The sequence below is a fragment of the Ictalurus furcatus genome, chromosome 16 (genome assembly GCF_023375685.1).
Source record: "Ictalurus furcatus strain D&B chromosome 16, Billie_1.0, whole genome shotgun sequence".
Taxonomy (NCBI): Eukaryota; Metazoa; Chordata; class Actinopteri; order Siluriformes; family Ictaluridae; genus Ictalurus; species Ictalurus furcatus.
Window position 1 is genome coordinate 22,385,302 of NC_071270.1, and position 12,160 is coordinate 22,397,461.

The 12,160-nt window shown below is 40.6% G+C and overlaps 1 protein-coding gene across 1 annotated transcript; it reads left to right on the top strand.

The window, feature by feature from the left end:
• The first annotated feature begins 5,350 nt into the window (after nt 1-5,350).
• On the top strand, nt 5,351-11,376 carry LOC128620739 (adhesion G protein-coupled receptor F5). The gene is made up of 6 exons (XM_053645991.1): nt 5,351-6,185; nt 7,521-8,876; nt 9,045-9,086; nt 10,544-10,603; nt 10,732-10,795; nt 11,124-11,376. Exons 1-5 carry the CDS (start codon nt 6,045-6,047, stop codon nt 10,786-10,788), a joined length of 1,656 nt encoding a protein of 551 aa, XP_053501966.1. The 5' UTR covers nt 5,351-6,044; the 3' UTR covers nt 10,789-10,795; nt 11,124-11,376.
• Nucleotides 11,377-12,160: the final 784 nt, after the last annotated feature.

Genomic DNA, 12,160 nt, shown 5'->3' on the forward strand with positions numbered 1-12,160 from the left:
CAAAAAAGTAATATATCAAAAAAGTAATCAGATTACAGGTATATTTTGTACAAAATGGGAATACTATCAGGATTACAACTTTTTTCATTTAAAACCAAAGAAATGAAACTTTTGCAGGGCTCCAGACTGCGCCTAAAATGGTCGCATTTGAAAATATTAATTTGCAAATTATATTTTTGCTGAGATTGCCAGTGGTGAGAATAAAATTTACATGTTATAATTTTAAAAATTGCATGTAATGTCTTTGTAATTGTGTGTTCTGTGAGGAGTAGCCTTTTACAATTTGTTGTGTTGACATAATAAAATGAGATGCTACACATGAAAGTTTCAGTGGGTAAAAAAAAGCAGTTTGAGTGGAAATTCACACGGAGAAAGCAAGGATCAGCTTTCAGTGTCAGAAAGACATGTCAAAACGAAAAATATCAGACTTTTTCAAACAATCCTCATCTCTGTCAAGTACCAATGCTGATGGCACACCTGCTAATAAAAAGCAGGCTCCAGTTGTGCCAGCATGAGAGAGAGAGAAAACGACGGAGACACACAGGATCATCTTTCCGTGTCAATCAATGAACGCCCAAATAAAAGTGCAGAAAGGCATTTTAAGACTTCTTGGACTCAAGAGTTTGCATGGCTCAGGTATGATCATCGCACATAGAAAATGTTTTGTGGCTTTTGTTCCAAAGGGGCAGAGAAATAACAGGGAAACCATCTGGGTTACACATGTAACCATGTTTCCTGAGAAGTGAATGAGATGTTGCATGAGCTTCACGCTGTGGGAAGTTCCCTCACATGTGACTGGTATCTGAAGTCTGTGTGAAATCACGCGTATTTATAGGCCTGCCATGGTCAGGTGACATGGCATTTCACACGTTGCATGATTATAAAACGGCACCTGTAAACCATGTCATCAACCTCTATTATCTGAACCGAAGACACGATTCAAAGGCATGCCCCAGTATGACAAAGCTATGCAATGTCTCGTTCCCTTCTCAAGGAACAGGGTTACATACATAACCCAGACTCAACGTTGTGTGAGCTTAACACTGTGGGAACAAGTATACCCATTCTGTCATACTGAGGGTATGGCTTGTTCAATGGTTCCGAGCCTGAGGGCCACTACAAGACACTTGAGGCTGGGGTGGAATCCATGTCCAAACTGTAATATAGAATGAATGTGTGTGGCGTAAACCACCCCGCAACAACACACACATCCTGAAAGTGTACCCCTTTGGATAAAGCCTTCGAGGAGGCAACCCCCTTAGTGGAGTGAGCCAGGGCAGGAAGCCTGCACTTTAGGAATATAATCTGGCCTAGGATATAGGAAGGCTTTGGCTAATTCTAGGGAAAAGTTAAGGCAGGAAGGGGCAACAGAGAGAGCTTGTAGATCTCCTACTCACTTGAGAGATGTCAGGGCTAGCAGAACAGCCACCTTTAGAGACAGAGGCTTCTCTGAAGCTCAAATGGGGTGCCTGACAGACCTTCCAGGACCACAGAAAGATCCCAGGAAGGTATGCGTGGTCTGCAGATGGGCCTCAGCTTCCTGACACAATGCATAAACCTCAATGTTAGAGGATGTTGAGCAGCAGAGGTTCCATCAATAGGGGCGTGGGTGACCGAAATGGTGGCCACATACTGTAGACCCTAATTGGAGAAGGAGCCAATCCCGTTGAGAAACATTCCTGTAAGAACTCCAGAACTGTAGCTATTGCGCAGTCTACTGGGTCTAACTGATGTTCCTTACACCACGAGAGCATACAATTTTCTCAAGGATGGTGCTTTGGCGTTAAACATGGTCTCTACAACCTCGGTTGAGAGACAAGAATCTACGAACTGGTGCCCTTCAGGGGCCAGATCTACAGTTTCCATAGTTCTGGCTGAGGGTGATAAATCAACCCTCTTGAGACAGTAGATCCCTGTGAATGGGAATCTCCCAGGGAGTGCCATCTAGCAGGGATATTATCTCCGAGAACCATATTCGAGCTGGCCAATAAGGTGCTACTAGCAGCAGATTTAGACAGTTTTGGTGAACTCTGACTAGAACTTGTGGGAGCAGAGTGAATGGGGGAAAGGCAATTTATATGCTACTTTAGATGAGGGCCACTCCAGAGACCGTGAGCTGGATGGACATCTAAGACCGCGCCCAGCCTGTGAGGGAGGCGTCTGTCATTACCGTCTTGCGATAAGGGGATGCCTCTAGAGTGTGACCCGATACTAGAAACCAGGGACACCTCCAAATTCTCAGAGCACGTATGTATGATACTGATTATTCTTAGACTTTTCAGCCACCACGGAAACAGTCTCATATGCAATAGCCCCAATGGTATGATGTCGGCTGCTACTGCCATAATCCCCAACAGTCTCTCATAGAGAGTGGAGGAGATGCCCAGACCCAACTTTATCTTGCTCAATGTTGATAGGATTGACCCTGGGGATAGATACGCCCTCATCATAGTGGAATCCCCTAAACCCCTAAAAAAGTCATCATTTGCACTGGAGAAACCTGAGCCCCAAGCTTCTCATTTGTCACCAACTCCCGGGATCATGCTAGAATTAACCAGTCATCCAGGTAGTTTAGTACACAGATGTCCTGAAGTCACAAGGGTGCCAAAGCGGCATCCATGCACGTTACGATGGTGCGAGGGGATAAACCTAGACCGAAGGGAAGAACACGATATTGGTATTCGTTGCCTCCAAACGTTAACCTCAGGAACCTCCTGTGACTGATCAATATTTCTATATGGAAATATGTGTCTTTTAGATCTATCATCACAAACCAGTCCTCAAACTGAATCTGTAGGCTAACTGCCCTAACAACCTCATGTCCCCTGATACCTCCCACCACGGCCCATCAGGACCACTGCGACTGTGGCCACCTGGTCCCCCTGACTTTCCGCAGGTGGAGGCGGGCCATTACACTCGCCTTTTGTGCCTCCCTCGAACTAGTGCTAGTGAACTCGACATGACAGGGAAGTAACTGGCTGAATGCCACCATTTGCTGTTTAACCTCACGAAACCTGTCGGCGATGGCGTTACCCGCACCGCCAAACAGGCTGGAAGATTCAACAGGGTAGTACAGCATGGAGACCTTATCCTTATCCCCCATTCCTGAGAGGTTGAGGCATAGGTGCCTCTCTGCCGCGATCAAGCTACACATTGAATGGCCGATATGACGGGCCATTTGCTTGGTCACCCAAAGAGACAAGTCCGTGGCGCAGCTAACTGTGTTGGGCCCAATTCCCTCCCCGCTGTCAAGCTCATTCAGCAGGTCTGCTTGGTAGGCCTGTAACACTGCCATTCTATGCAGTGACCAACACATGAGACCCTCTGCTGCATAGGCTTTGCCAACCAGTGCCAAGGTGGCCTTACATGGCTTTTATGGCAAAGCTGGCCCCCCTAAATTCCCTACCGTCAATGGAGAGAGGTAGCTCACAAGTGCCTCCTCCATCTTTAGCATAGCCAAATACACATACTGCTTATTCCCCACGATGGCCAAATAATCGGGCATAACGGATTGATAAATACGGCTGGTGTATGGATTTCCCCAGAAGTGCGATAGTTCATCATGCACATCTGGAAAAAAGGGAAGTTTTCTGCAGTGTGAGGGACTTTTAATTTCATTTTGGAGAAAGTGCTCGTCCAGCCTGCTACGAGCCATTTCCTCTTCCCTGGGCCAGTCTAAATTAAACTTTTCTACAGCCCTAGTGATCACTTCAATCTACTCTTTATATGATTGTGTGCTGCTCTCCATTTTTCGTACACTGGCTCCCCCCTCTGGTTCCTTGAAGTCAGAGAGGGTGGGATGACTCTCCATACCGGAAGGAGGAGTTGTGACGCGAGCTCCAAAACCTGGAAGCGGAGAGTTGGATCCAGAGGACAGAGCAAAAGATAGAGCAGCGGTCGTCTCCAGTTCCTCCTCCAGCTCCATATGGGATCCCCGGGACCTGAGGCTTCAAAACCCAACTTCCTTCGGCTGAGAAGTGAGCGAGCCGAGAGTGGAGCTGCCTAATTGTGAAGCATTCACAGTGCGTGCAGTCAGCCCCCTCAAGTGCAGCATGCTCCACCCCCAAACACTTCACACAGAAAGTGTGTCCATCCATCCCCGAAATAAAACGGGAGCACGGAGTAACACACTTCCTGAACTCTCTCTCTGCCTCATACTCGCAAATATATATATATATATATATATATATATATATATATATATATATATATATATATATATATATATAATATACACTCTTTTCTTAAAAATAGAGAGGGAGTGAAGAGTTTTTAGGAGCATTCACACAAACAACCAACATGCGGTCTTTCACTGAAGATAATAAGGCTGATGAGGTGGTTTACAGGTGCTGTAAATGGTATATGTGAAATGCCACGTCACCTGACCACAGTAGGCCTGTAAATAGGCGTGATTTCACACAGACTTCAGATACTGGTGGTGCACGAGGGCTCTTCCCACAGCATGGAGCTCACACAACGTTCAGTTCCCTTTGAAAGGGAATTGATTTAATTACCGAAATGAACCATTTCAAGAAAGAGACTGTGAGAAAACAGGCGATGGTCAAAAGCATAAAAATGCTTGTGACGATGTAATTGCAGAGTGCTCCACAAAAAACACAGTTAGCACAAGCAGTGTCTCTTGAATGTGAACTATATGACCAGGCTGAATCTAAAAAAAAATCAACACTGCCTATATGATTGCATGTGAAGAGCTGCCTTTCACCAAATTTACCTCTCAGATATTACTAATGAAGAAAAATTGACTGGATGCGTGCAAGACAATGACACAGCATGTGCTCTGAGCAGAATGCATCTTGTTGAGATATTGCTTGTCTTACCAATTTTGGCTGCTCAGTGTGAACGTGGCTTTTCAGCTCAAAACAGGATAAAAAGTATGCAATTCAACCTTCGAAGACTTGATCAGGATGAGCACATCCTGAGGGCACATCACTTAAACATTTTGCTCCTGAACCATGTGTCAAACGCTGGCTTTCTGCAAAACAGAGGAGGAGGCCAAACTACACTCAATGGCCAAGTGATGCTGACATAATTATGGTCAGTGACACTGGCGCAGATTCTGTGTAAAGAACAATTCTTTGTGACTGTATATAGTTCTCAAGTTGGAAAAGACGTTCAGTTCCCACTTTAAGTGAATATGCTTGAAAATGCTGACACTGTAAAAGGAGGCCACATGACAGGATGACTGAAAGTAAGTATTTTTAAAAAATGAAACATAAGTTCAGTCTTATGTGGCACTTACAAAAAATTATTTGGTGCCTGTTTATTTAAAAAAAATTACAGGAGCCAATGGCTCCTTAATAGATTTTTTTTTTTGTATGGAGCCCTGCTTTTGACACAACACAATATAGACAGCTGCATAGTTATATTTCTGGTTCTCTCTTGCCAGTTGTGACTTACATGAGCAACAAATGTATTTATTTTATTAAAACAAATCCAAACACTGATCATGTTTTTAAGCTCTAAAATAAGCTCTAAATAAAAGTATGTAGATCATATTGATTTTCACTTGATTTTATTTGCATATGTGACCTTAAAGTAATCCAAAAGTAATCAGATTACATTACTTTCATATTGTGATTCTTGGATTATGTTACTAATTAATTTTTTTATGAAGTAATTTGTAACTGTGATGGAATAAATTTTTAAAGTAACCCTCCCAACCCTGGTAAACCCATGCTTCTTTTCTTTAGCATTTACCTGCTCTGATAGTGTATTTGGAGCTGGAAATCTTGGAGACGAACACATTGGTGACTGTAATGGAAACATGGTTGGGTCTCAAAAGGCTAAGTGTAATTCATCAGGCCTCTGGGACCCCATAGAAAACAACTGTGTTCTGCGCATCATTCAAAATTTAAAAGATGAAGCTAAGGCAATTCTTTAAAGATTACTTCCATGAAGGATAATGAAAAAAATCATTTTAGTTATGTGGTTTCTCTTCGGTTCTTCATAACAATTTGTCTGTGTTTTTTTTTTTTTTTTTTTTTTTGCAATAGAATTTACAAGTAACAGGCATCCAAGACTTTATGAGCAATTTCATAAGTAATGCTACAGAAGAGACTCAGAACATAATTCAATCTTCAGCTACCATATTAACAATTGTAGAAATACTGACAATCATTTCCAGTCTCTCACAAACAATTTTAATCAATCAACCCGTTATGATGGTAAGTCAATTCTTTTATATATGTATTTTGCATTTCATTTATATACAGTTGCAATCAAAATGATTCAACCCCCACTGCAAATTTAGGTTTATTGTCAAAGTTTACAGACTTTCAGCTGTTTTCAATGAACAAATCAAACAAAAGCAATTGAAATAGTTCAACACAACGAATGCTTCAAGTGGTTTCCCCAAATTCAACTGAAAATGCAAAAGACCTGCATTAAAACTTGGTGGCAAGAGGCACTGAAGTTTCGGTGAACACAGTAAGATGCGTACTAAACACAGAAGGTTTCCATGCCAGAACTCCAAGACATACACAACTACTGACCCAAAAGCACAAGAAAACTCAAAATTATATAAATAAGCCACGGAAGTTTTGGGATTCTGCTCTGTGGAGCGATGACACTAAACTGGAACTTTTCAGCACGATGGATCTGTTGTATGTCTGGAGGAAAAGAATGAAGAAAGAACACTCTGTCCACAGTCAAGCATGGTGGTGGCTTGGTGATGCTCTGGGGCTGCTTTGCATCCTCTGGCACTGGAAACCTGCAGCGTGTGGAAGGCAAGAAGGATTCATTGAAGTATCTGGATATCCTAGGAGAAAACTTCATGCCGTCTGTGAGGAAGCTGAAGCTTGGGCGTCATTGGACCTTCCATCAGGATAATGATCCTAAACATACCTTAAATTCCACCAAGGCTTGGTTGCAGAAGAAGTCCTGGAAGATTCTACAGGGCCATCCCAGTCACCTGACTTGAACCCCATCGAAAATCTCTGGTGGGATTTGAAGAAGGCGGCTGCAGCACGCAAACCCAAGAATATTGCTGAACTGGAGGCCATTGCTCATGAGGAATAGGCTAAGATTCCTCAGGAATGCTGCCAGAAGATCTGCATCTTGTTTGCAGCAGGTTATAAAAGCAAAAGGGTGCTCTACTAAGTACTAAAGCTGCTTGTCATGAAGGGGTTGAATAATTTTGAAACTGGAGGAATCATTACAAGTTGAATTTGGGGAAACCACTTGAAGCATTCATTGTGTTGAACTGTTTCAATTGCTTTTGTTTGATTTGTTCATTGCAGACTTTTGCAGACCCCCATTGCAAATTGTGACAATAAACCTGATTTGCAATGGGGGTTGACTAATTTTGATCACAACTATAGTATTTGGAGTGCATTGTAAATACGCAGGTGGGAATAACTAACATCGATAATTTTAGTCAATGTTTTTTATTGAAAGAACTCAAAACAGTTGTTTCTGCTTTGTCATTTTTAGTGATTTATTGATTAACTAGATACCTCAGATATGATGTATTTAATGTATAATTCACTTTCACTTTAAAGGATTTTCTGAAAACAACTGATGTAATTGGATCAGTAGGTGCACGGGACACATGGGTGCATTTAAACAAAAATAGTACAACTATGAATGCCAGTTCTGAACTTCTGAAGTCTATTGAGAGCCTTGCACGCCGACTCAGGGATGAAAACTTCAACATAACAACAAACTACACCTCTCTCAGTAAAACTAACTTTACTACCCCCTTTTCTGAAACATTCGGTATAAATTTAACTACCCAAATAAATGTACCCACACTTAGGGAACCGACTTTCATCACAGTGATAATCTCTTCTGCCCTTGAAAATGCCTTACCTGTTCGAAATCTGACCTACAATGACAGCAGTGAATCTGGCATCAGGATCAATGGAGATATAGTTGTAATTGAGACAAAGTCAACAATTAATAACATTTCCTTTTCTTTTGATGTAAAAAATAAGACACTGGGAAACCCTCAGTGTGTTTTTTGGAACTTCAGTTTGCTGAATGGCATTGGGGGATGGGACTCAACTGGATGTCAACTTAAACCATTAGAGAATGAAACAGAAAAATTTACATGTGAGTGCAATCACACAACCTCTTTTTCAATCCTGATGTCACCATTTGCCTTGGATAAAGACTTGGCCATAATCTTAGATTACATAACTTACACTGGCGTTGGCATTTCATTGGGCAGCTTGGTTTTGTGTCTCATCATTGAAATCTTTTTATGGAAATCAGTGACAAGAAATGACACATCCTACATGCGCCATGTCTCCGTAGTCAACATTGCTGTCTCCCTTCTGATTGCAAACATATGCTTCATCATTGGTGCACCAGTTGTAAAGAAAGGAGAGGGTCCCTGCAGTACAGCGACATTCTTCATGCACTTCTTTTATCTTGCCCTTTTCTTCTGGATGTTGCTGTCAGCACTCTTGCTCCTCTACCGCACCCTCATGGTCTTTTCTAGAATGTCCAAAGGAGCAATGATGGCCATAGCCTTCACTGTTGGCTATGGAGCCCCGTTAATCATAGCTGTCATTACTGTGGCCTCTACAGCTGGAAGTCAAGGATACATTCAAAAAGATTACAATTGTTGGCTAAACTGGAGTAAAACGAAGGCCCTCCTGGCATTTGTGATTCCTGCTCTGACTATTGTAGCTATAAACCTCCTGGTGCTTATTGTGGTTCTGTGTAAGATGTTGAGGAGAGGAGTTAATACTTCCACCCAGCCAGATGATAAAAATCCCCTAGTGGTCATTGCTAGATGTGTGGCAATTTTAACACCTCTCTTTGGTCTAACGTGGGGATTCGGTATTGGGACCATGATGTCATCGAGCTTTGGGGTTCATGTGGTGTTCGCATTCCTTAATTCACTGCAGGTATGAAAGTTATGTCAATCAAATGTTCAATGTAATTCTAATTGCACACACACACAAATTTAAATTTGTTTTAGAAATAAAAACAAAATAGTTTTAGAATTTCTGATAATTCCAATATGTATGCTTGTTATGGTAAATGGTAAAAATGTCTGATTTGTTTCTTTAAAGGGCTTCTTTATTTTGTTGTTTGGAACATTACTGGATGGTAAGGTATGTGTGCTTCATTACACAACTCTTTACTAAGAAGACTATTGTCACTAGTAGGGAAGAGCTGGCACAATTTTTAATTTTTAATTAAAATGTTAAATTACTCAATGCTGATTTAAATTGCAGATTTCATATTTCCAAAAATATTGGAACATGTGACTGACAAGTGTTTTTTTTCTTATGTATGTTTGGCTGATTGATTGTTTAAACAAATAATAGCCCTGGCTGTCTACTATTGGTTTGAGCCCTGGGTTTTGCCTGCGAAGCCTGCATTTGTTTTTTAAAAACGATAAACCAACCAGATAGCTCTTTATAGGAGGAAAACAAGCCAATTTGAAGCTGAAGAAAGAGGGAAGATCAATCTGAGATATTGAACAAGCAATACAACAATTTGGAATGCCCTATAAATGAAAGAAACCACTGGTGTACTAACAACCAGACATTTAATGGGTCAGCCAAGGAAATCAACAGCAGTTGATGACAGAAACATTGTGAGATCTGCAGGGGGAAAACCCCCAAAACAACATTCAGTGACATCACCAGCAACCTCCACAGCTTGAAGAAGACTTCTAGCGTTTACTAGCATTAGCTGCATTTGCCGACCATGCTGTTATCAGCAGTTGCCAGCTGTTATCATGTTCATCAGAAATTATTAGCATTTACCAGCGTTGTTTGCAATCGTTTTATAATTGATTGTCAGTGTTTGCCAGCCTAAGATACAAACATTAGGGAAAATAATGGGTATTTAGATGGAGAAGTGTGGCTGATAGGCTGCTATATCGCACAACATTTTTTAACCCTTATCTCCACCAAGAGTAGATGGATATAATTGTACCAGCTCTCCCCTAATTCACAATTAAAACTAACTAAATAAATAAATATTATGGATTCATACATATCTGCTTTCTATATAACTGTTTTTCTGCCTGTTTTGGGGGTGCCCATGTTCCGCATTGAATTTATTTGTGATGCTACACTCCACAGTAGTGGTTAAAGTAGACTCTCAGGGGTTTAAGAATGTGCAGTTTTTCATATTTATTTATTTATTTATTTTTACCTAGCCTACTAGGTTTAAATGTTAGAATTTTATTGTGGCAGTTGTATACAGTGTTTTACTATCAAAAAAGCTTTAGTTGTACTGTCCGTTTTATCTCTGTATCAATGTTATTGGGGAGAATTGGGAATTGTTTGCCCAGCAGGGGGCTCACACCTCTTTCCTTTCCTATTGCCCTGCTCACCAACAGCTAAACACAGAGTCAGAATACTCTACACACAGAAACCCAAATATGTCCTGACCAATCTCACTTGCGATGATAAAATAATGAATTTCTTTATACTGATGTCCGATAAGTTGATTTCCATTCCGCTGCCCTGCGAGAAAGGTTTAACAAAGGTGGGTTTTTTTGTTTGTTTAAAAGCATGTACAGAATGCTTTTTCTTTACTTGTATTGTGGTCACAGGTCAGACAAGCATTGGCAGGAAAGCTGGGACTGAGTAACCTCAGCTCTAACCAAACCAGGGTAAATATAATTGATCTAGTGTTGTTCTTAAGATGAAGAAGAAGGAAAAAAACTATTATTATTTTCACTCTTAAGTGGACTTTAAAATATACTACTACAATGCAATGACTGATGTGTCTACATTACAGAGAATAAGTGCAGGACCAACATCCTCAAGTGGACTTCTTTTCAATCCGAAGTTATAACAGAGAAGTATGTAAATGAACTGATATTTGATTAATTATGTCTAATGTTTAATGTTCCCTGTCCTCATCTCCATCCAATTAACAATGCTATCAAATTTAATACTCTCTTCAGTTTTGCTCTTTTAATATTGTACATATACATTTTCTTATGTCCATGTGTATGATTACACCTAATTCTATTTTAGGGAGATTGAGTTCCCTTTCGTGATTGAATTATTTCAGCACAATGATTACATTTAGCTTTTGTGTTACCTTAATTATACACCAAGTATGTTAGCATTGTTCTGACGTGTGAATAGCACTGCTATTTTGATCTTTCTTTTGGTCTTTTGCAGATGTGTTCAATGTATTAGACAGTGACATTTTACCTGTTTCTTCAGCTTCAAGCGGGTCAGATGCAGTTACTGACAGTTTAGCTATTTAACGCCTAATGCTGTTGTTAACAAAGTAAAAAAGTCAAATATATTTTAAAAGCACAAGTATCATTTAAAGCACCCTTTTAAAGCCCCAGAAAAGTGATTTCAGAATGATTTTAAAAATGATTTGAGAATGATGTATAAGGAATGAATGTAATAAAATTATCTGTATAATTGCTTGTATGTAAACTCAATAAGCCTGCAGCTTGAAACACATTACATGGAATTACATTTTTAATTAATAAATAATATTTAATAGAGTAGCATGGGGTAGATTTCAATGACGGTAATGATTTGGATGGGGTAGGTTTCAATGATGGTAATGATTTGGATGGGGTAGATTTCAATGACTGTAATGACACAAACATCACTCAAATATTGAAAAAATATATCTTTTTAATCATTACCACTATGCAAACACTAAAATTAATTTTAGTGTTAAAGCATTCAAGACTAATATTAAATAATTTAGTGTACAAACTGGCATTAAAACATTAATCACAAATAAGATGCCTCCAGTGCCTCTGTAACCATGTCTTCTGTCAGGATATTGACACCATCCATTCTTATACTGCACAGTAAAATCCCTAGTGTTGAATTAACACCCAGAGTGTTTATATGAGTCCAATGGACTCATATAAACACTGTAGGGTGTGAATTTAACCCTCCATCCATCCATCCATTTTCTACACCGCTTATCCTTTTCAGGGTCGCGGGGAACCTGGAGCCTATCCCAGGGAGCATGGGGCACAAGGCGGGGTACACGCTGGACAGGGTGCCAATACATCGCAGGGCACAATCACATACACATTCACACACCCATTCATACACTACGGACACTTTGGACATGCCAATCAGCATGTCTGGGGGAGGAAACCAGAGTACCCGGAGGACACCCGCGCAGCACGGGGAGAACATGCAAACTCCGCACAGGGGGGAATCGAATCCCCAACCCT

Coding starts and splice junctions, on each gene's coding strand:
- LOC128620739 (XM_053645991.1), top strand. CDS start 6,045: ATGAGCAATTTCATAAGTAATGCTACAGAAGAGACTCAGAACATAATT. Junction 6,186..7,520: donor TCAATCAACCCGTTATGATG/GTAAGTCAATTC, acceptor TTCACTTTAAAG/GATTTTCTGAAAACAACTGA. Junction 10,604..10,731: donor TCAGCTCTAACCAAACCAGG/GTAAATATAATT, acceptor TCTACATTACAG/AGAATAAGTGCAGGACCAAC.